The sequence below is a fragment of the Diadema setosum genome, chromosome 14 (assembly GCF_964275005.1).
Source record: "Diadema setosum chromosome 14, eeDiaSeto1, whole genome shotgun sequence".
NCBI classification, from domain to species: domain Eukaryota; kingdom Metazoa; phylum Echinodermata; class Echinoidea; order Diadematoida; family Diadematidae; genus Diadema; species Diadema setosum.
This window is the reverse complement of record NC_092698.1, coordinates 38,320,320-38,347,035: the sequence shown is the minus strand read 5'-3', so window position 1 is coordinate 38,347,035 and position 26,716 is coordinate 38,320,320. Positions and strand designations below refer to the sequence as shown.

At 37.5% G+C, this 26,716-nt stretch overlaps 1 protein-coding gene across 1 annotated transcript in view; it reads right to left on the bottom strand.

Annotated features, from left to right (window-relative positions):
* LOC140238344 (protogenin B-like) overlaps positions 1-26,716 on the bottom strand; it is a 90,345-nt gene that overhangs the window by 51,175 nt on the left and 12,454 nt on the right. The window contains exon 2 of the mRNA XM_072318277.1: positions 22,081-22,383. Within this exon, the coding sequence (XP_072174378.1) occupies positions 22,081-22,383 (303 nt within the window). The remainder of the gene's footprint in view (positions 1-22,080; positions 22,384-26,716) is intronic.

Genomic DNA, 26,716 nt, shown 5'->3' with positions numbered 1-26,716 from the left:
CTGGTTCTGCTAGCTGAGCAAAGTGTTCTACCTTTTAGTACATCTCTTGCTGGTTGATGATACAGTATTTGATGATGTATACAGGACAGCCTGTTAGGTCAAGTTTTAGCCAGTAAACTGGGAAAAAAAAGTTAAATTAGCTGGTCATCACTTCTTCACAACTTAAAAGCCATCATGTTTGATCAGTTTTGTGACCTAAACTTAGATTTACTACACCTTTGGCAAATAACGTACACTAACCCCCAGTATCAATCAATTCAGGTCTGTACAAGCAAATGTTTAGACACTCAAATCTTAGAGCCCCAGAGTTGCTGGGGTTTTTTTTTTTAATACCTAGCATATGATGAGCCAAAAATCATACACAATTCCATACGTCCTGTTGCCTACTGCCTTGACGTACAGATAGAGACACACTAACTAATGTGGTCAACCCAGCCCCGTACAGCTGACGCAGATGCTAAAGCTTCAAGCACAATTCAAGTTTAAATTTCACATACCACCAGTCATTAGTATCCAAAACCCAACTTTTGCCCACTGTGGGATGATTCAGCTTTTGTGGCAAAAGCCATTATCTATACCAGTACTTATCACTATAGCAGAAGATTAAATAACAGATAGACGTAAGCAGGTTCAAGTCAGGTATGCCATGCAGTGATCACATGGTATCTTGGTCCACAGCAAAGCAGGTGTGTAAATACATGGAAAGTGCCTTAGTTTGTGAAGTGCCCTGATCTTTCCCTCTCACACAAATCTTCTGTCACTTGAATCCTTACTATGTTAAACTAATCAGGTACTACTTCTCACAGAAAAATAATGAATATTAACAACCAACGTACATGTAGGACCTATCTTTTTATTGGCCGTAGCAGAGCTGTGCAGGTTGGTAACAAAAAGCAATGTCACTTCAGACAAGCTGTCATAAAAATCAAAATCTAATATAAGTCTTCCTAATGAAAGGGTCGTGTTGAGAATTCTGTAACAATTCTGTAGCCATTCAGATAGTCTCTTACTTGTTTTCAGTCCATCATTGCATACAATTTGCTCATTTCTTTTTAAACAGATTTTTTTATTGTAAACCAAACCATCCCGCTATGCATGATAAAAACTTGAACTGCTTAACTGAGCATGTATCTGCATGGTAGTTAGCATGTGATTGATGGCGAAGGAAGAATACATGAAGTCAGGACGATCATCTTCTCCTAGCACCGCCAGTACGCTGGTATCCAATGACTGACATGTAAGAAGGCTGCACTGAACACTAGCCCACATCAGTTCCCCCACACACACACCCACCCAGTGCACTGATCTCTACTGCAACACAAACATACACTGACCACTAAAGGAAGGTCATCGTCAAGTGCACTGGCAGAGGACTCTACAGCCCTGCCTTGTACCCAAGGTCACTGTGAAAAGCCTGACGCAAACACAAAGGGGCCCATCCATGGGTAGCTCCACTGAGCACAGGGTTGGATTACTCTGCGTCCGCTGCTGATAAAAGCCATTGCATGCATTTGCAAGGTCCACAGAATGGCAGGGAGCGAGTGTGGATAAAGGGAGGGAGAGCGGTGCAATCAATAGCCAGGAATGGTCATTGCCTTCACCATTGGTGGTTGATACTCTATCCCTACCCCCCCCCCCCCCCCACCACCACCATTCTGGTGTATCATCAAGCAGGTCAAGTGGTGTTTGAGGTAATGGCAATAAGGCTAGCTTTCAGGGTTACTAGGTCAACTCCTCACAAAGGGAAATCTATTCTCAATTTGTTTACTTTTCTCACATACCACTGATACATCCAGTTCAATACATCTACCAAGCAAAACATGTCCACAGGGTGAATGAAAGGATGAGTCATACACCTACTATGTTCAAGCCTGGCTGCAGTTTCCGGAAACCACTATATTTACTTTATATATATATATATATATATATATATATATATATATATATATATATATATATATCATTTCCCTTTCAAGATGATATGAAAGCAGGTACTAAGAAATGGATGCATGTGCAGATTCTATTTACAAGTTGCTAACAGACAAAATATTTTCGCTTTGTTTTGTTTTGTTTTGCTTTGCTTTTGTTGCATAGTATGATCAAAATAAATCTGCAACTCAGTTGATACCTTTTTGCATAAATGGACTTTCCACCATCATTCTTCTTACTCTACACTTTTTGCAAGCCTAAATGTTCACAAATACACTCCATTTACTCTTTTACATTTCATTTTGTCACTTACAAATAACACCCTTTTTGATAAGACTGACAGCATTGACACAGAAAATGATACACACAAAATGCAACACTGGCAGACAATAATGAGGCTTTGATGTTGGATTCACATTCAAACCCAGTTTACCCTGGAGGATAGATGCCATCATTCATTCCCTGATCAGAGATATAAGATTTGACAAAGATTCATTGTCCTCTACCTCGGAAAGGCTAGAAATAGGTCAGGCAAACAGACCCCTGTAAAGATGATGGAGACTAGTGACAGATGAAAGTGACCTCTCCTCAACCGTACACCTCAGCCTAACCCATCCAAGTCCTGCGGGAATTTCTGCCTCAGAAATCAACATGTCATCATTAAATTTCACTGCATATGTTATACTGAGGAAACATAAGATGGAACTGAATACATGCACTGAATTTGCATAAAATCAGAACAGCATTGCCAATTTGAGAGAAAACAGGAACTTTGCATATTCTCCTAAAAATATATGGCCAATTTAAGAATCAGTTTAGCAGCTATGAGGGTTTTGAAAATTCTGCAACCATAATGAACAAAAATAGATGAATAAGATGGCCTAAATAACATTTTTACTAACTCTTGATATGAAATAACAACAATCACCATATAACACAAAGATATAATGTCACTGAACCATACACTTCAGAGGAATGTTTTTTGGAACTTGATGGATCAGAGCATCCACACAGTTTGAGGAATACAGGACTATGAAATCAGAGATTCACTTTCATTTGCTGAGAATACATTTTGGGGAATTCCCCTCTCATGCTCTTGATTTTGCAGAATGGCAAAGCAAGAAAATAGTAAATAGAAAACTATGACTCCTTGAAATGTATCACGAGTACAATTATACATGACAGATTTGTAAGTGTCAAATAACAAAATTATGTCAGAAAAGCAACACTCAAGTGTTCTGAAATCCCCTTACAGATGAATATTAAAAGCAAATATGAAAATGACTTTGATCACTGAATTATTGACTTGAGTCATTCATGACCATAAAGACACGAGATCATGGCCTGATAGATGCAACAAGAAGACAGTCACATTAATAACTGGTAAATTTCCATCTTCCCTCACTATATAACAATATCATATGCCTTCCCAGCAGTGCACACAGTCCTGCCACCACATCTTGCTCTCTTCTCACCTCCCTGCTCTCATCCATCCATGAAAAATATGTAACAAGTACAACTTTGTGAGGAATTGCCAAATGTTTGTTAGTTTTCATTACAAGTTCTTCCTGCTGTTATGGAGCATTTTCCCTTGAACTTCCTTTCTATCCACAAGAACCTCAGCTGGACACAAAGTGTAATTGCTCTGGTACCTTGTTTTCATGACACCAGGCCATTGGCATGACTCCAATGGGACTCCCCTGGGACTATCCTGCTTCCTAAACTTCCTCTCAAAAGATCAAAAGACTTTCCTTTTATGCTAAGATCCGTAAGAACTGAGATATATTTGTTAATTCCTTCTAACAAATATGGCAGCAGTTGACCATTTCCTTACAGACCCTAATGTCACAATGCTTAAGTCAGATGACTCCATAGTAACCAAAGAAGAATAACCAGGAAACAAATTACACCTCCTGCAACTCCTACAAATGTACATGAAAATTTTCTTCATTCAATAACCATGTGGTAGAAAACAATTTTGCCCGAATTCACAAAGGTGGTTTAAATTTAGACCATGGTTTATGCAAACTTCTTCTGCAGAAACACAATTGACATATTGTGTAAGCCAACAGCCATGTTAGTAAGAAACACCCATTGATACCTGCATGTCAAAGGCACACCTATTTCATGCTAATTTTAGACAATGGTCGAAATTTAAACCACCTTCATGAATTCAGGCCTAAATGTATCATGTAATGCACAAACAGTTGAAGTCGATGAAATCATGTGCAGACCAAAACTATAATAATAATAAACTAGTTATGTCACTATCGGGTATTCGTATGCCTCCACCATATCACATCATTCTTCCAATGGGTCTACGTTGAGTACATCTTGTCTGTATGAGATGATCACTTCACATGTTTGGCTAATACTCACTATCAGGTAACACATATGCATCTTCATGAGAGTACTTTGACAACAGTTCTACTGAATTAAATCCCTATGTAACAAATACAGTCTCTTTGACTTTTATTTTGGGAAGTTTTACATTGTAAAACGAAATTCATAATGGGCTTTGATTACCTTCGATCAAAGAGTTATACCAATGAATCTTTTACTTGTTTTCAAATACACACACGCACACATACACACACACACACACACACACAAAATCTATTTATATCAATAACTAATGAATGTATTAGACACTACTCAAACAGTATTATTCTGTATTTTCTATTAAAGTTTCAATTCATTACTAAAATCTCATTAGATATAGTGCTGATTCTTAATCAGAGCAATGGAGATCAACAATAAAAACACAAGTAGCTATTGTTCAATGCACACAACAGGGGGCCTAGTATACATCCCTTCATATATCATTTTTTAGAGTATGATCAGTTTCTTCACCACTGCATGACAAATCATCGCTGGGGTGACAAAACCTCGTCTCTCAAAATTGTCAAATGTTCAGGAGAGCGAAAAAACATGGCGGCCAAAGCACTATAGTGAATGGGAAAGCCTTCTCTTTGACATGTCATGGTGGCTTCATTTTTGGACTAAGACAGTTAGGATTTGGCCAAGACATCACTTGACCCATTATTTGACCATTAAGCTAAAAAAAAAAATTTTGACATTTTTGAGATACGAGGTCTTGTCACCCCAGCGACGAAATGTATTACTAGTATAAGCAAATCAATATCTGATTTTGGCTTTAGAAGAATAAATAAAAGAGATTGACAAAATGGTAACAAAAAGATCTGAATCATTAGCAGGTAATGACTAAGTTACAGTTCCCCATTTTATGGGTATTGAAACTTGAAGTCAAAGTGCACATTTTTATTGGTAATGAAATAACATTTTTGAAGAAAGTGTCCAAGTTTATTCTGACTTGTGAGCTTCTTTTAAACCTCAAATAATGTGTGTGGATTAGATGGAATATTTCAAAATAATTTTGTAGCAGTTCAAGTAGTTATATACACTAAACTGGAAATGACAGTTATTGGTGGGTTGAATTAGCAAATTAAATGTCTTATTAATAACCTGACATACCAATTCAGAATTCACACAAAATTAAATTAAATTACATCTACAGAACTTAAATACAGTGTAATATAAAATACATTCTTGAAATATAAAACTGTAGAATTGTCAAATTTCTATTTCAACATATATCCCAGTCTTGAAACTTTTTTTTTCATATCAAATGATATCTTCTTTCATATCTAAGTGACACAAAAGTAATGTATGCATATCTGGTAGTAAAATCAGAACTCTGGGGGGTCTGTGTGGAAACCATTTTGGCCCCACCTAAAAGAGTATAAGTCATCCTAGACATGATTCTGCAAATTTATAAATGTGCTAACTCACGTCGCACGGCTTCCTCAATTTGACGGGTTTATGCATGAAACTAAATGCAAAGTTATCTTTATCATGCATTCATGTCAGTCTAGAGTCTATTCATAGGCAATTTAAGATAGAATATATATGATCCTTGTATAGGAGAAGATCTATGGCCCTTGTACAGGAACTTTCAATATTTAGGTTAATTGTTAATTTTAATACAAGTCATTTGATAACATGTAGGCCCTACAATGTACAGTGTATACAAAATGGCCTGGGTACAGATGTCAAAAGTGGTTATCCAGTGGTCCTTTGGTGAACAATTGTTAACACTGGGCAAGAGGAATTTCACAATCTGAGTATTTTTAGGAATTCTATGGATAATCAAAATGTTAAGACTATGTGAACAATTTGATTTTTCAATATTTCTATCTTTTTCAAAATCTATCTTTTCTCACAAAACTTGAAATGTTACAATTTTCTTTCTTTAATCTATTGATTTCATGTCAACCTGGCAAATAATACAAAATCAAGTGAAGAGTACAACATTATGTATTCAAAATTTCACAAACATGTACTTTCAATTGGCAAAGTAGCCAATAACTGTTGTAACAGCACAGGAAGCATCCCAATGCCTGTGAGTGTTATCTAACTACCCTATATAAACTGAACAAACACACTTGGTGGCCTGAAGTCTTTTCATTGAAATCATTTAAACATCTACTCAAAATCAATATCACCACCGACAGGACCCCTTTCAGGGCATTCTAGACAGAAATATGAGATCATCTGAAGATGAACTACAACATTAATTGATGTCTTTCACTCTCCCTTGACTGACATTTCAACTTCCTATCCTACATGACGATGTTAATCAAGCAAATAGTGTGAATTAGTAAGGTCTAAATGAGAATGAGAATGAAAGGGAATGCTCAGCCTTGTGGGTTCTTGCCAACAATCTACCTGTTCAATAGCTCTATATACAGACAATTCATGCAGAGCAAGTCAAATCGTTGGGGAGCCTACAAATCGATTGGGGATTCAGGTTTTTTTTCTGCTATACTTCTCTTGCACAGCTCTAAGTAGAAGGGGTGCTCGTTCCATCCCACTCCATTGTTCCCACATTCTTTAGCAAGCCAGCCTCATTCATCTGATGTACCCAACCTGAATCCTTTCTACTATCCCCCCAGTGTGATCTCCTAGAGCTTCCCTCAAGACAATTGTGGACTGTAAGGGAGGGGTATGAAAGGGGAGGATGAGGCCTAATGCCATCACAGTTCACAGTTGGAAGAAAGAGATTAGCTGGGGGTCAAAAATAGACTCTTCAAACCCAAGAGGGTGGGGGGCTAAGCTCTTGTGAGTACCATGATATCATATTATTCTTCACGACTTCTCTGCTACTGTGTTATTCTTACTGACATCAAAAATGCCAGTTCGGCCATACTGTAATACCAAGACCACTGTTATTCCTGCAGTTAGAGCTAATACAAGGATGATTGTGCATAACTGTAGAATTTTACAAACAAAATTCCCTTTCACTACCCAAGAACGTAGTTTTCTTCAGAAATTGATGAATGTGCATAACATTGTTCTAACATATCTCACAACTACGGCATACAGTATGCATTTCAGAAGTCATATCTGAGAGACACTTTATTTTTCAAGTACTGAACTGAACACAGTCTCCCTTAGGCTCTGCATAATATTAATAAAGGATTCTCAACATAAAGCTTTTGAACACATTCTTCTCATGAAAAATGTCCACAACACATGTAAGAGAAAAACTTGTTACCATGGTGGTGGTGGTGGTGGTGGTGGTGGGGGGGGGGGGGTCTACAAGTAGAGAGCCAGTATGTGAATAAGATTGTATACTACAGACTTGCTGTCTTCTTTTTGCTCTACAGATAAGCTGAGACATGCGCCAAAGAAGCTCAAGCCTCACATTGCTCTTTCACTTCAAGAGTTAGAAACTTATTACAGTGTAGAATGAAGACTTAATGGGTCTTCCAATCTCTGCATTCATGATTAGAATGTAATCAAAGGATTACAAGAGTCTCTAAGGATAGTTAGCTTTCTTCACTGCTGGCCCTGGAGTCCAAGCTACAGCAAAGCTAATGGTAAACTGTCACCTAAAGATTATGGATTTGGAAAAAAAAAAATGGGAGAAGAATTGCATGCAAAACACAGTAACAATAAAATGGGCTTAACATTTGAGCAGGTGATGCATCCACAACATTTAAGTCTACGCAGTGGTCAGCCAAGTCACAAGGAATAATCTCCTATATGAAGGCAATTAACAAGCCACTTTTGGCACCACACTGTTCACGTAGGACATTTAATGAAGCATTTATCATTTTACAGTCACTATACTGTATCTTTTTTCACATCCTCAGTCACCTCTTTTAGATAAATCTAAATTCTTTAAAAGAAAAAGAACACCTGCCAATAATCACTGCAATAACTAAGTCTACAATGCATGAAATGTTTTCAAGAGAAAGTTTTTGTGTCTGTCTTCAGGGGGATTTATAACCAAGAAAGTTACCAATGTAGACATCATGTAATTCTCAGACTTGTATAAGGGATTGATAGCCCTACCTATACTACCTACTTGTGATTTCCTAAAGTCATCTCATTGAAATTTTCATGCAAGAATATTAATGATTTATGATTTATGATATATGCTATATCACTTGTATAAGTGTTCAGAGATATTTGCTGTTTTGCATTTGTACTCTCAATATGGGCACTACCATCTTTTATATTTGTCCCTCATATCTTTTAACATAGATCACCATTTATTCCATGTATTACTCCAGTTTCTGGCATTTTAGTTTCTGTAATATTTCTTTCAATAGTCATTCACCAAAATCTGCTTGAATTTGCAGTAATCTATTGCTCATACAGTATAGCTTTGTGTCACAAATGATTTTTCTAAAGTGGTGATGTCTCCCTTTAAACATCCCATCCTCCTCTTTCCATTCACAATGCCTTGGGCGAGTATTTCAGGAGAGGTACAGGGGTCTCCTCTCATCACTTGGGAAAAGAAGAAGTTTGTGAGCTCCTTGTCCTAGCGAGGCTTCATTAGACTTGTGGGTATCACATCACCCTTGTCTTTGATTACCCCAGAATACCTTCCATGGAGACAAATGAAACACGAGATCACAAATATATTTGAGTTTAATGGGCTGAGGATCATACCAACTGGGAACACAACAGCTCAGAGCTGACAGATTATAAATCAAGAGAGTTTTTCATATGAGATAGAATGTTTACTTTTGCTGCTTTGTTTTTACAATTTCATTTATTTACACTTTAATACTTATTGATGACATTGTCATCCAGGATCAGTGAAAGCAAAATGCAATTAGGAATTCCTTATCTCAGCCTCACATAAAACAATTAAAATCTCCTCTGAATACCACAATACCTTACATGCACCAACACACACTTCCCTAACATCACAATTGACATCAGTTACCATTGATAGCAGCATTACCATTAATTCTCAAGTTACCATAGTTCTATGCAACACGACACTACAGCTGTAGGGCCTATTCCTTATGGTTTAATCTTAAATTTGTTTTGCCATAATCATCAACAGACTTATTTTGACATAATACCTCATTCATGCCACAATGTGACTGACCTTTGACCCCTGACCTTATGAGCCATTTTCCCAAATCTAGTTACTTTAGTCATTTGGTGTCGAAATTCCTGGTACACATAGAATATGAAAATGTATAACATGCAAATTTACTTATTTCGAATGAAAACTGACATTCAAAGAGATTTTCGGAAACTGAAGTTAGATTTTCAGAAACTGAAATTTTATTTTTTTTTTTAAATGTAAAACATTGCTAATATGGATAACGATTATAGATACAGACCAACATTCCAGATTTGATGAATAAAGACCTTAAGAAAGACATTTAATGAAAATTTAATTAAAAATTCTGACCTCTATTCAGCATTATTGCTGATAAATAATTTCAACAGGTGTTCTCATGAAATTGACCTAGCAGTATTTAATCACTACCTCCCACACTCACACCTGGATCTTTACACTAAACTGGGCAGAAATTTGAACATGTGGTCAATGCAAGGGTGTGTCTTTTCAAGCAGCCTTCTTTGCCAGCCTGAAACCACAAACAATAACCATCTTTGCACTTGAGAGATCTGTGTCACATTCTGGATGAATTTCAGTATGCAATAAATGAATACACCCACTTGCCAAGGGAAACTGAAACTTTCTCTAAGGTAAGCATTTTGTAAAAGCAATTTAAACCTATCAGATGTAATCCTAGCATGATTGTTCAAGAACAAGTACTGTATACATTTAATATTTCGCGAGGTTTTTATTTTTGCGAATTTCGGGGCTATTCGCGAAATTAAAAACACATGAAAATATTGACTCTGATCCAAATGTGCATGTCACATATGGGTGTTCATTTCTCTGTTCAGTTTACTACACGACTCCACAATCACAAATTTAACCACTAGCGAAATCGTTGGGAATTCCCGATTCGTGGAAAATTTAGACTTGTGAAATATATGGCATTTACAGTAATAGGAAAATATCTGTTTTACATCTCTCAACATAATCTCAGAAATCCTACTCAACAGGTTTTTTTCTACCCCATATCCCTACACGAATGATTTGTTTCATCATTATTTCTGGAGCAGTTAAGATGAAAAGAGGACATGATCATTTAGCACATCATATCTATATACTAAAACATTCTAAATAATCTTGTCATACTCCAAAACCTAACTGACATTATGTTGCATAAAGCATCCTCAAAGAAAAAAAAAATCATCAGTCATATTACTTCCATAATAACATCAATTTTGGTCGTTTAGGATTCACACACACACACACACACACACACACATACACATACAAAGATGCTTCTAAAAATATAAATAACATCACAGTTATGTGAATAATAATGTATGAGCTCTATCCATCTAAAGATGAACATGCATGACACATACATGATTTGGTCACTATATTATCAAACTTAATTTTTCTGTCACCAGGGTCTCAATTGCAATATTTACAAAGTGTACATTTATATTGTAATCTTTACAGACAGCTAGAATCCACCTCGTTTTTGTGTTACACTTTTATGGCTATGAAAATCGAACCCGGAAGAATCTTCCCTTGAACTAAATGGACATTTTTTTTAAAAGAGATAAAAATCTGTATTGTTTGCATGGATGAATCAACATAATTTGTGACTTTCACATTCAATTTAAATTTGGAACACTGAGATTTCATTTACAGTGTAGATAGATAAAAGAAAATAGAAATCTAAATGTCCACACATTCTGAAATAACATGTCATATTTGGAAGTAAGTCGTGGTACTATAAAGGACAAATTATTCAATCTTGTATGAAAATCAGAATGACAAATAAAAAACAAGAAGGTCCTGTAGAGCCTCTGGATCAGTATCAGGTCTGATGACATCTGAACATATTGGTGATGCAAGCTACCGATCAGTAATTGTGGTCGTAGTAAAAGTGCAGGCAGTATGGTAAGAGTACTGACCAAATGTGCGGGTACACAGTTATAAGTAGAGTACATATAAACAGGGGTGCATGATTACTAAGTTCACAGTGACAACAATGCCATTAGGCCCGTTCACACACAAGGGAAAAAGTGCGATTTAAAAATCGATTTTCTTATCACGATCAAAATTTCGAAATTTTTTCCAGTGTGGAAATCCAACTCGCACTATTAGTGCAATTTTTCAGAATAATCGCGATTATTTTGCCAAGCGTCGTGTGTGTGAGCGCGATCGAGATTCGGAAATCGGTATTTTTAATCCCATCGTTCGTAGCGCGTGCGAAACTCTATTGGGACTGCGGGGTCAGTCTTCGGTCATGCAAGATTCGCGCATGCGCAGTTTGGCCACTGATCGTTCTTTCCTTGCTGCGAAGTGCGATTTTTCCCTGTGTATGAACGGTCGAAAAAAAAAATCGAAATTTGGATCGCGATTGAAATTTCGATTTTCGTTGTTTGTGAACGGGCCTATTACCTCTGAACTTTGTACAGTATGAAAGCCTTTCCCATGATACTGTAAAACTAGCAATATTTGTGTGCAACTTAATTCCATGAATTTCACACAATTAAAATGCATGTAGAAGCTCTTGCATACACTATATGCTTTGAATACCAGCAGCAATTCACGAAAATCTTGCTTTAGCTATACCACTTACATCCAGGAAGGTTTCTAGCTAAGTCTTAACCCCTCCCCCTCCCCCCCCCAAAAAAAAAAATACTGTATACGCCAAATATTTCGCGAGGTTTGTATTTTCGCGAATTTTGTGAGTCAGCTTCTATTCGCGAAATTAAAAACACGCGAAAATATTGACTCTAATGCCAAAGTGAATGTGACGTACGCGTATGAATTTCTCCGTTCAGTACAAGACTCCACGATCGCGAATTTAACCACTCGCGATATTGTCGTGAAGTCCCGATTCGCAAAAATTGAGACTCGCGAAATATATGGCGTATACAGTAAATAGATAAAACATACACTCATACAGCTCACGGCACCATCACTCACCATCTGCTGTACTAACATTTACAGCTGTAGCTTATGGTATTCTATGTAATCAAACAGTCTGAATAGATATTCCAGTAGTTATAATATTTCAAAATGATCATTACAATTCATGATAATTATTCTTTTTTTTTTTACAATCCCCAATCATGGTTGTCATTCACTTGGGAATAAAGTTTATGTTTCAAAGAAACAGATACAACAAAAGATTGACAGTATAGCACAATACTGACTTCTGTCATACAAAAAGAACAAGTCAAACTTGATGTTTTCAAATCCTACACTATTACACTGTCCTGCATATTTGTCACCTTACTGCACTAAACACCTGTTCAAATGAGTCTAACTCGTAAACTCGTATTTAGGGAAGCCCTATGTGAACCTGCTGGACATACAAGTCTAATTGTTTGCAGAGGTCAAGTTTGTGATTTTCCTTGGCCACGAGCCAAACCTGCTGCCCACGCATTTCTAAAACTGCACCAATGCAGCAAAGTAGCAAATGTATAGTCAGCTTTTATGCTTCAGCTTTTATATTTCATCTATTGATAATATGTCCAATTTTCCCTGGTTTCTCCCCTTTCCCCTCAAAAATGGAGGCAAAACCAAGGGATTGGCTCATAAACTATATCTATTTTCCACGCACGAATGATCTAAAGTGTGCTGTTGGAAATACAATAATTTTCTTCGAAAATATTCAAAGGTTTTGGACTTGACCTCTGAAACAGTTCCTGCATCACAAGGGACAACCAGGACAAGAGCCGGCGGGAAGAAAATGCTCTTCACTGAACCCTACAGTACAGGAAAACTGAAACCATGGAGGTTGCTGGACTCTCTTTCTCTTCATACAGATGTTTAGTGTTTCACTGGATTTCTTTTTCATAGATATTTATACCTAAACATATGTCCATTTCAAAAGAACAGTAAACCTGGGTCAGCAAATCTATTCAACATATCTGAAATTATCTTATAAATGTCAATGATTGCTTATCATTTCCTACACAGAGAGGCATTGGTAATAACATGTGTGTGTAATGAAGCACTGAAAGAGCATCCTATTATTTGAACTTTTCAGGACCATTCACCTTCACAGCATGATTATGTCACACAATGGAACAACCTCATTTTTTTTTTGTGGGGGGGGGGGGGGGGGGCAGTTACTGCATACCCATGTGACAATGGAAAAAGACAGAGGTAGAGTTGGACTGATCAACGTAAATGGAATGGTAGAACAGACCTAACCAGGCAGGGCAAGGGGGAGGTGTTTGTCGTACTTGTGGCGTAAGCTCAGTCAGCAAAGGCTTTGAGTTCAGCGATAATTGCACGGAGCACAAATTCTGGGCATGCTGCCAAAGCCAGCCATTTGCACAAGAGAGTCACAGAGCCCCACAAGGAACAACAAAGCAGCCTACAATATGGAGCGCTTTGGAGAAGCTCTCACTCCATGTATACAGCATGCAGTCCTGTGTGGTAAAACACATTCAAGCCCTCTGCTTCCCTCTTGCTCTCTCTCTCTAACCCCCTCCCCCCTTCCTCTGGCATGCCTCTTTTTTTCTGGACACAGGCATCGCACACACAACAATGGTGAAAGTTCAGGCTGCGTAAATGTAATATGCATTTATGCGGGCCACCATCCCATAGAGTGTGTGAGAGGGGTAGAGCTTGTGATCGCTGTCAGCCTCTCAACTCCTCCGTGCTGAATTTTCAGCTAGTGACAGGAAATAACCCTCCACTAGCATCATGCGGGGTCTCACACAAAAACAGCTCACCACAACTCCTAGCGATGGATCCTCGGGAGAAAAGCATCGCTTCAATTCTATTGATCCATTCTAGGAATTAGATACATTAATAAAATATAGTAAACAAATGGAGATTTGTAACAAGGCAAGCTGAAGACACATCGACAAAAACCTATGGATGATGTAAATGAAATGGACAATATCAGCAATTCTTTTCTGCAAAGCGTTCCCACATGATTGTGTAATTCTCACTGCCAGATAGCTGAACTATAATGCCACTTTCCTTCTTGTGGCAAGAAGGTAACTTTCACATCTTGTCATTAGGCCTATATAATTATATTTATTGAGGACGCTGATTGAATAAAATTTGACTTCTCCATAGCTCTGTACCATCAAAATTTGGAATCCTGTTCCACTTCAATTACACACACACACACACGCACACACACACACACACACACACACACATCTCTTTTGTGATGCTGCTTTTTATGCTCCTGCTCAAAATACATCACAGAAATTGTTTTCTTATCTTGCCCATAACAGAAAAGGTTTTAATCCTTCACACTAATGTAGGAACATTACATATTTGTATTGACGCTTACACAAAAAAACATAACAGCATTGTCAATCAATAATGAAGCAAAAAGAAATCAATAATGGTTGACATTTTGACATAAGAAAGATTACTATTTACTAAGGTCTGAAAATTTGATATGTATACTAATTCTGCAGGCCTTCTTGTTGTTTTGCATAGTATTTTGTTATAAAATTTTACTTCATGAAAACTGAGAGGGTAATTACTTTATTACAGAAATTATCGTGCAATCCTTGTCAGGGCTCGACACTAACCGTGGCCCGGTGGCCCGGGGCCACCAAAATTGAAAGTCGGGCCACCAAATTTCCCAAAAGGGCAAATTTGGTGGCCCGCCTCGGCCCACCAAAATTTTTTGAAAAGTATGTCAATTAATTCGTAACTTTTTGCGCCGGAAATTAGCAGTTATATTTGTTTAAAGGATGGATGAAAAGGACTGAATGAGTGCCTGAGAGTGAGTGTTGCGAGTTTGTTGAGGTTTATTTATGAGTAGATGTATGTCCAACTTCCAATTCTTACTATGACTGGATAAAACTTCGATATTTGAGTCATTAAAAAAAACAGGACGTTTAATGTTTTTTATTGTTGTTTTTTTTTTTCGGGGCCACCAAATTTTTCTCTCGGGCCACCAAAAATGTGAAATTGAGGATTTTGGTGGCCCCATCGGGCCACCAAACAAAAAAGTTAGTGTCGAGCCCTGCTTGTATACATTGGTAGGTGGGTATGTGTTGTGTGTGTGTGCATGAATTAAAGCTTTGTCATGGCAAAGGGAAGTCCTTAATTAAGCCGATTCTTCCCTAGCAGCAGCCAATACTTCTACACTCACTATCAAGCATAGTCCAATACATCCCCACTGCTGTGTGACTCAGGTCGTGCAACCTTTACCATATGACTTGCATGCCTAGATCCTCCCCTGTGGTGTGAGTCTTGGTACACCAAGAGGCTGGCACAGCAAAACCAAACTGATTGTTCACACCCCCTTAATCCAGTTAAGATCACATTACCAGTGCATTCACACTGCTACAGAGATCTGCCTGCAAAATTCTCTCACACTGACAACACATACCCAGCTTGTGAGTGTACCGATTTGCCTAGCTGGGCTGGTGACACTCGAACATTGTAAGCACCTCTCTCTGGCCAATTATGCAATGTCAACACAAGCTTGGAGGTCAGAGCACTATTGTAGTTAAGTGTAGTACCTCAGCCTTTGAGGATATTAATCATTGTGTGCTTAACTTGTCTGTCCTTCACTCATTCATGTCTGTCCTTCAGTCATTCATGCATGCCTACTATGGTGAGGGAGCCAGGAAATGAAGCGAAGGAAATGCTTCCAATCCAGCTCTGACACATCTTGTAACCTTGAATTCTGGAATCTATAATAGTACTACCTCCTAGGTACATGTATGTGTCCTAAGCAACCTTGGGTTAGGACATAGAATATTTGCATCAATGTACACAGGGTGCAGTGTAAATTGATGAAAGCTTAATTAATTTTGCATCCACTGGTTACACAAAGGAGCATATGCTTCTTTTTTGTCTTTGTTGTTTTGGAGGTTTTATTTGTTGTTGTTGTTGTTGTTTTTTTTTTGCTCTTATATGTACAGAGTACATATACACACACTATATAAATACAATATACATGAATTCATAGATCTACTCTTCAAATACATCAGCATCAGCATCAGCTTCAAGTATCAGCATTTAAGCAATTGATGCAGTATTGTTGAAGACTATCATGAAACATGAAAAGCATGAAAACTTCTCTTTTGGGGGGAGAGTGGGGGTGGTTATGAGTTTCATTAATATTCAATGAAAGAATCTACGAATGAGAGGAAACACTGAACAGAACAATGTTTCCTCATCATTCAACAGTAACTAAAATTAGAAGTGTATGTAGGCCTCTAAACGTGTGCATCTGTGTCTGTCTGGGTGTGTGTGTGTGTGTGTGTGTGTGTGTGTGTGTGTGTGTGTGTGTGTGTGACTGTTGTAATTTTTGCATGTAATAATTAAACTAAATTACACTACAGCAATACTAACAGTTGACATTCCAGTGCTCAGTGATACAGAAAATCACCATATCTTAAAATCTAAAGTCGGGTTTAAACTATACCTTATTACAGCAGTTAGAATCTCCTCAGTCATGCAGCATAGTAAAGAGGATGGCACTGTTTACAAATCCTTGAGGATCTCCCCAGAAACATTCTAGTGTGAGAAGAGCTGTTGGGAAGTCATTGACATGCTGACACCAGTTTACAACTCAAACATCACTTCATCTGTATCATTTGTTTGTATTACCATCAGGTTGGTAAACAACAAAATGCAATAACATTTTGTCCTGGGAAGGACCCTTCGTACTAAATGATGGTAGGGTATTTGAAGTGTTTGATAGGGATTTCCTTCATACTGTATGTAAGGCAATCAGTCCGTGTGAGAAAGATATGTTTGCTCAATTTCTCATACGATACACAATAACCCGCAAACAAAGGAAACAGATTGGGACAAAAAAAAAAAAAAAATCCAACTGAAGGAAAAACACCAACTTTCAGCTTTCCTGGAATTCAATAATTTCATTTTCATGGAAAGTGGAATTGATTCACAGTGGAGAGGTCGTGTTGTCAATCACATTCCCAGCAGATCTTGTATTACACACCACTCATCATAGCAGCCTACGCTGGAATAAAGCCATGAATTCAGCAATACAGAATTTTAAAGTACAGCTTGGCAGCTTGGTAAGTGTCATTAAATTCTACTCATTTTGTGCTGCAGCAATTCTATCATTGCCCACATACTCTTGGATTACAAATTCTATTCTGATTGCTAGAAATGCTACTTTGCCATTACTGTATGCTGCAAAGAAATTAGCTCTGACATGTAACATTGTGGTGGTCACATATCACCTTCATTCTATATCTGTAAAATGCTATCTGCACTGGAAATAGGTGACATTTTGATGATGAATAAGTAGCAACAAAGTTCACAACACAATGTGAACATAATTACCATAAAACGCAGGACTTCATAGTGGTGTCTCCTTTTCTAGTGCTTCTGAAATCTATGCTGAAACCCACATTGTAGTCCAGAGTGGAGGTTGGGAAGGATGCAGTCATGTACATTGACTGGCATAGAGCAATCCTGTCCATGAACTCTGACATCACAGCATGGCTGAGGGAGGGGGATACTGGCTGGCTACAACACAGGGGAGATGTAACCTAGTTCTTGAAAACAAGAACCAAATTGACGCCCCCAGCACCCACCATCACGGAGACTGCCTGGCCGAATTCTGACACCACTCTGAAAATCTCTATTCTCCTACAGAAATATCTACCCAAAATGGAACACTGGCATTGCAGCGTGGGAATTTAGAGGAAGTTATTTTATGTAGCAGATCACATCATGGAAAAAATATAAATCAAGCAAATCCTGTCTTGTTTGAAACAAACACTTTGAATGATGTCTCTCTTATTCTTCTAATTCATAAGGTATATCATGCAAAAAAAGATAATCGCAATCATATTACATGATGTTTAATCCATTTTCTAATCATTCATTTTTCTTTGATCATGATGATTAATCAAGGATTATTCAGTCATCAAATTGGGCTTATAACAGGAGAGAAGGTGACTTATTCACAAACAGCCCATTCAGTAACTTGAAAGAAGCAAGAGTAAAACAGACATTATGAAAATGTCTGAGCTTTTGTTGACTCTGCTGTTAAATATACAGTACATGTACAAGTACATGTAACTTACAATACTGAAATACTAAAAACCTGGTCCTCCCTTGATAATGAAATGTGTTGTCTCTGCCTCTAGAACAAGAATAGATTCAATTTTCAACAAGGCTAATGACTATTGATTTTCTGGCCATGACTACAAATTGTACACACCATAAATTACAATATACATTCCTCTGGTCACATCCCAATCTTATCACAGATGATTATGGTACATTAAAGACTACTGCCTTCAAAACTGTTTCCAATGCAAAACTAGCAGAGCCCTGAGTGAAGGAATAATATCATTATCACACTTTAGTCAAAGACTACTAGTATTGTATGCCACAGATTTCATAGCAGTTGGCACAATGTGCATCTGTAGAATCCTTTGGTGACCCAATTTGTTTCCCAAGATTTCACACATTTCCAGCAGCAAAATGTCAGAGTGAACCATTTACTAAATAAAAAAAAAGCAAGAGTAACATAATCATACAAGTTTTCTACAACACTCTATCTATTTTGAGAGTTAAAACTGTATGTTTAGAAAGAATAAGATGCATTGGTGCTGCAACATAAGATAAGACAATATTTACTAACCACAATTAGAATAATGCAATGTAGTGCTCTCTATATGAGTTCCCATTATCCACATAGACTTCCAAATCTCCATGTTATCACAATAAACATCACAAATATACTATCTAAATGCCCCTTCCTTAATCATTACAACACTGAGTCTTTAAACCTCACAAACTGTCCTTCAATAAATGTGTAAGAGGTAAAGCTACAGAGACTTCCCTTGTTCTGTGTTCTAGGAAGTATTTTGTCATTATGGTTATACTGTAGTACTCTCCTACAAAATTGTAAAGTATACTTCAGTCAAGATGATAACACAAATATTTTTAAACAAACAGCTGTCAGGGTCAGTGCACCTTTAATTTTTCACAGAAATGTTTCATGGAAGACCGCTGCTGATTGGTAAGTGGGCTACTATGACAAAAGATTAGAAAATATCATGTACAGTACGGTACACAAGGGAAACAAAAACAAACAAGAATGGGTAAGAGAAAGGGTCTCATTAGCAACATACTTATGTGATTTTTTTTTTTTTCAGCCTCTGGCAAAGCCCCTGCAGTCCGAGAGATATTTTGATACAGAGGATTGAAACCCTTTACTGTATGTCCCATCTAATGAGGTAACCCATCTAATTAGCACCATGTCTTCTGCTACATGGCATTACTACTCTATTGCCAGTGGAGCTAAGAGAAGCATGCACTACGAGTCAGAGACCTCAGTGCCATTTCAATCATAGTGCTTGTCACTAATTAAGCTTCATCACTAGAATGAAGCTGGCAAAACTTGCTCTCTAGCTTGGACAGGGATCATAAATAAAACAAAAGATGATATACAGCACATGCAGAAGGCAATAAGTTACCATGTCTTTCTGCTTTTATGATTATTGTTTTGTTTTGTTTTGTAGTGTTTTTATTGTATCCCACAGGAGGAAAAAGTCATTTATAACATCTGACTGAAAAAATGACCAAGTGTTCATGCCAATAAAAATACAGTTTAAAAAAAAAAGTGGGATACGTACTTTCATCTGTATTTGTATTTGTGGACAATAAAACATTCAATTCAATTCAATTCAATGATTCTACAGCGATATTTAGCACTCTCTAGAGCAATCGTGAGCATCTTTGCTGATAACCACTCAGATTACTCTATGGATGTTGTTACATTGTTGTGGGTCCTCTGAAGAAAAACACAAATCTTTGCTTTTTACAATGCAGAACTAAGGGTCGGGATGGGATGGGGCTGGGACAGTCCTTAAAATGCATTGTAAAGCCAGAAACATTCATGGCATGAAATTTTCATGAATTGCCAACCCTGGCATCCAAAGCATTATCTAGACAAAATCTTTCACATGTATTTTACTTTCGCAAATCTTGGCTGCTCACAAAATTTGTGAAAGTTTCATGCACATAGAAGTTTCTCATTTTATAGTAGTTGATTGCTGTGATAAAGAAGGTGATAATGACATGAATCACTGGTCCTCATAAGACAGTGAGCCAGTTAGGATAATTACCACAGCTCCTTATAACTTGGAGACTTATCAAATATCGACTGAATCTTCAAACTGAGGCACAAAGCTCTGCAATCTGCTTAATGCTTAAACCCACAGAAGCAGGTGTGGCAAATATTGCATCTCTTACAAACAAGTTACACTTACAAGGTGTACACATAGTATTTGAGTATAAGAATGAGGGTAATGTCTGACAAATAAGGAAAGAGTCTCATCTTCAATCAAGATGTACAACTTGGATTTGCTAGCACAGCCTTTGAACACATGAGATTTACTCTATATCATGGGGTTTCCTGTCACTTCAAAAGATAAAAGTAAAAACTGAATGAATAAAAGGTGTATGATTTACAGATGCCCATGAGGCCAATTATGTCTACCTGCATGAATGATTGATAGTTCATTAAACAGTTTTTCTTGGATTGTAAATCATGTGATGAAAGCATATGAACTTTGCTTTGTTTTCCATCTGACGAGCTGGCTGAATAGCCCATACATTCAGTGTATGAAATTCAATTTTTTTTTTAGCTATATTACAAGTAAAAGTATGTTCTTATACCAAGATATATCAGAGTTAGCATATTTTTTTTTTGTTCTTTTTTATTTTGAATGGTTTTAAGGCAAGTTTTATATTTATACAGCTGAAATAAGAGATTTTTTTCATTTATGTATAAATGAGTAAGAAATTGTGAGAGCATGACATTGTCAACTTGCTCATTTGAATATTCATAAGGACTGGTCAAGAAATGTTTTCTTTAAAAATGTGAAATTTCAAAATTTCATATCTTCCTCGTTTCTTATCCAATTTTTTGTCATTTTTTCATCGTTCTGGAAGGAATATTTTTCTCTTTCTTTTTGAATTTATTTATTTTCGGGTAGGATTTCCTCTTTAAGTCTCACTTGGGTTTGAACCTGCACCTGGGCCAAGCCATTCAAATGAAAGGCAGATACACTATCGACTGAGTCACCTCACACCCCTTATAACATCTATAAATTTATCAAATCCCTAATGTATCCATGAGGATGAAAAACTATTTGATATGCATCACTGCTAAAATTATCTTGCATTTGTTCAGTGTAAATCTACTCGCTATCAGGGTTTCATAGAAATGCTCTCTGAGCTTTCCATATTCCCAGTTGCTCAGTCAGAGTCTACCTTAGGAGTATTATCCTTCATGCTTGTTGTGTGCTTTGACATCAAAAGTTGCTAGACCATTTTTCCCCCTGCAGGCATCAATGAAATAATCTTCATCATCACACATCATTGTCAAAAATCAAAGTGATAAACTGATGCCAATTCTTGTATTTCAGCAATTTCTGCAATGTCTATATTTTAACATTACCTAGTGACTACTTTCTTTGACCTTCACTAACCTCACAACATCATCACAAATATGATGCAATATTTCATTTCTGTTTTAATCAAAGACTTGTATGTGAGCAGAATTATTTGGGGTTATTCGTGGTTACTAGTGATGTATCTATAGAAAAGGTCTATAAGTAATTTCTGTGTCTACATATTATTTTATACATGACACAATGTACAATTTGAATCTGAAAAGTTGACGTGACATACAAAAAAAAGTAAAACAACTTCTGCACATGTTATCATCTGTGAAGGTGGAGGAAATCAAAGTTGAGAGAGCATTATTCAGTCATTGTACTCACCAGCAATATTTAGAAGTGCTTCCTGACTGCACAAAATCCCTGTTACATTTTTCGCGCAGCACCTGTATTTCCCCTGGTCTCTCTCTGCTTCCACCGAAGCTATGTACAAAGACCCGTTAGCATGCACATACTTGTGCGCACCCGTGGCATTGTTTATCACATGGCCATCGAAGACCCACACGACCTCGTATGTTAAATTGTTCGATGTCGCTTGGACACTGCAGTCCCACACGAGGGGCTCTTCTCTGAATGCAATCACATCTTGAGGTTTCTCTACGACAATATCAGAACAGACGAATGTGCCTGGAGGGAGAAAGAGAAAAGAGAGACAAAAATAATAAGTAGCTAACATTCAAATTACCAAAAATAATAATAATCAGTTCGTAGAATGCATAGTACCATAAGGATAGTCTCTATGTATGTACACATGGAAGCACAATCATCCAAGTATTTCCATGTTCACATAAAATTAACAATTATCAAAAAGATGAGTCTTCAACACATATTTGAATTAATCAAATCTGTGAAATACATCTAAAGCTGAGGGGAGACTGTTCCATAACATTGACACCATTTTTCCAAAAGCCATATCACCAAATGTCTTGGATTTGATACTTATTTCAGAAAGGAGATTTCTTGATTCTGAATGGAGATTACGAACAGAATGATATGGCTTGATGAGTTCACTGAGGTATGCAGGAGCATTTCAATGCAAGCATTTGAATACAAGTGAACACTATAATGAAACAGATGAAATAAACACACAGATTGAAAAGCATAACTGTATGCTCTTTTACATGTAAATCACTGAATGGAACACAGTGTACTTTAGCACACTGTGTTCCTTTCTATAGATACGTATAGATCAATCTACCTACTACCAGAGCATTCAGTCCATATCAGGATACTCCACTTGGTCATTGGGGGTGCCATTTCTCTTACAATACAAATCCTACAAGGGAAGTATTTCACACTTCAAGATCTCTAGTATCAGAGGTACAGTATATGTGATCAGAGGTTTCAGCTGAAGAGCTGTCTGCAGTGAGTAATGACAACAACAAAAAATAATAAAATAAAAACAAATCTCCAAATGAGCCCAAAGCAAGTGAAAATGACCTGAAGATAAAACAGTCTCATGGGACTACTATGAAAGTACAATTTTTCTTCTGAATGATATTCTGCAATAGGCTAAATGTGGTGAACTTCAATCATCTATGATTTTGCAGATCTGTGTATTTATGCACATGCCCTAAAACAGGGCTCCACACTAACTTTTATTTTTGGTGGCCCAAAGGCAAACATCTGACCTTTTTTGGTGGCCCAATCGGGCCACCAAATTCTTCATTTCTGAAATTTTGGTGGCCCGACGTGGCCCGACAGGAATATAATTTGACATCTACGTGTAAGTATGCTTTTCTGATACACTCCCCATGTACCTTCCATGAATGGGTTTGTGCTGAAGTAGGCAATGCTCAAAATACAGGCATCTCCACTACAAAACTTTTCATGCTATCCTTTCTGTAAAATATGTACACATATAATGCAATTACCAGAAAAAATATCAATGCACAATATTGCATGATGGTTTAGAAAAATAAAATGCTGCGGACACTCAATTTCGAATGCACATCTGGTTCAGACGTAGTATAGAGTTTACAACCACCATCAAGATATTGCACAAGTCTTCTGACAAGGTGACATGGCTACAATGTACACATGCTTTCACAGTTTCCAAACAAGAGACTATGTACAGCACAAACGTGTCAATATGTAACGTTGAATAGAAACTACCAATTCTTTCCTACTCCCACATGAAAGTGCGAGGTGGTGGAACCTGACAGTATTTAGGTATCAGGGAGGAAATATGGGACTTCTGACCACAGACTACCATAACACTCAACAGTGGCTAGAGATACTGAGTAATGCTATTACTGCTGACAAAAGCATTCTTAAACAGTTTCGACAATGTGCTGCTAGAGGTAGCTTCTGTACCCCCTGGAAGCCATTTGCAGTCCAAACAGTAGATGTAATGGACATCTGCTCTAGTGAACTGTGTCCCACCATCTATTTACTGTATTCTTTTCCTTTTTTTGAAATTGTATTACCCACAGAGACTTCAATGCATGACTACCTCCATTTTTATCACCATCACCTTTGTCACCTATTTTTTCAGTGAAAGGCGGAAGTATTTGTTTTCTAGTCCCTAACAACAACAGGCTGGAGGTAAAGGTACCTAGCAACAAGCCTCAAGATGGCAAAGGGATCCAGTGTCTGTTATAGTACCTACAGCTCATACAAGTGTTCAACACTGATTGTATGCTATGCAGGACATGCGGATTGTGTAGATATAATGTTCTCAAGCAGGTTTAATGATTGGAGGAGATGGGAATTAGATGATGAACAATCTGAACTGCCCTCTTGTTTGGAGATGGAAAGGATCAGGCACTGAAACAAAAGGTTATGTTTACAAACTTTCCCATGTTTGAAACATTCGATACCCACTATCAAAACGCATCTTGCAAATGTCTATTGGATCACGTTTCTCAGTTGTTGGTTTGTCAACTCTGTCATGAGTTGATTGGGAGGCCTTGTCACTTGTGCAGCTCCACTACGCAGTTTGACCCAAGGAGAGAAGATGTGTGTTGTTGGCAGTGGTTGGCATAGGCAGGTCTAAACTATAAACGTGTTTCAAAATGACTCTGCGCATAAACAACTCATCAGAACAACTTCTCTGGCTAAAACGCAATTGCAATCACACCTTTTCAGCATTTCATAAATGCACTGTTCCTCACCTCATAGTCAAAGCCATTTTGCATACATGTACTTGTCAACTGCTAAAAACTCCCTTACAGTTGTTTGGAAACCTTAAATTCGGCACCAGAATTGAGTTGATATAAAACACTCAAAATTCTATGCAAAATGCATTGACCACATCCTTGCTTTCATTTCCTGTGTATGGTGTTCATTTTCATGTTTGATATTTTATCCATTCCACACAGAGCAAAAAGAACATCCCATCACGTTCCATCATTAGTAATGAACTAGAAATATCACTATGGTGACTGGTATGCCTCTGCCATATCACATGGTTCTCCCAATAGGTTGACAGTATGTCTCCACAATCTGAGATACAAAAATCCTTGGAGAAAATGTTTTGTAAATGTTTTTGCTTGAAGTTGAACCGCTCAACATGAGTTGTTTATCTTTCCCTATATCTGTCTGTGTAAAATAAGCTTTATCATATACTACCATCAAAATACTCATATACCTGCACTGCAGTTCAAAACAATTCGCATAGCTGATGCCTTGTAAGAATTTTTTTGTCTCAAAGTCTTCGTAAACTGGGTGACTGCACATATGTCTTTATTTTGTTCTGCTCGTGTGTGTGTGTGTGTGTGTGTGTGTGTGTGTGTGTGAGTGTGTGTGTGTGTGTGTGTGTGTGTGAGTGTGTGTGTGTGTGTGTGTGTGTGTGTGTGAGTGTGTGTTGTCACAAATGTACACACAAGTAGTTATGTACATGTATCAAGGCTGTATGCATGGTTGTTTAATGTGTATGTACACAGGGTGACCAGATTAATGGAGAACATTCTATATGATATAGATATAGTACATACAGGCTGACCAGATCAGTGGAGAATTTTCTACACGGTATACAATGTAGCTACAGTACATGTATGCATGTGACAGGAAATACATTATAGCTCACTCAATCTAGAATGATTTAACCCATTCCAGAAAATTCTAGGAAGTGCTGGCTGAGTGAGGCACTGCCCTTGTAACCCAATGTGATTGGTAGTTAATTTTGGCAATGATGTTATGCACATATTAGGCAGTGAGTCATCCAGGATTCCTGGAATTTGGACTTGCTAGTATATTCAGGTATGTGGCCCCAGGTTGGAGAAAATTACAGAATGTACTAGAAAGGGGTGAATGGATAGTATATAAGCAGGAGAAATTCTGCAGTAGGCAGAGTACCCAACACCTCTGCTCTGAGAGTTACGTCACTTCTGGCTCTGAAGCGACTTGTTATAGTCAGTCCTGTGTTACCTGCTGACCTGCTATACAAATTGTGTTTGTGGAGATAAGGCCTGGGAGACATTTTGCCTGCAGAGAATTAATTTGTCTACATTGGAGAGAGACTCCATATTTTAGTGTCAACGGACATTATTACGGCAAAGCTGTGACGGGCTGGATTCCTTGCTGGACATTATAAAGTGAATCATCATTAAACGCATCAACTGGACGTGGTCGTCACAACGTTTGGATTCTGCGCGTTTCGCCGTGAACATCTATCGTGGACTATACCCTGGATTTATAACGCGGACTATTATAACCTGTGCCTCTGGATTTACGTCGAAGGAATCATTCATCGGTGCCTCACGGATCATTCATCAAGCATCGTATTTGGACACTACCAGGAAACTGTAGGGATTTCGTGATTTAGTGAGTAAGTGATTCCATTACTGACTTATATTTGTTTATAGTGATCATTATTGTACTGATGTGAAAACCGATTACGAGTCTGTACCCACAATATCACTGTTAATAAACCGCCTGAACATTAGTTGATTGTTTCTTTTGTGCGATCATTCTCAGAGTGATTTTGGTCGTAACAGTGTGTGTGTATACGTGCATC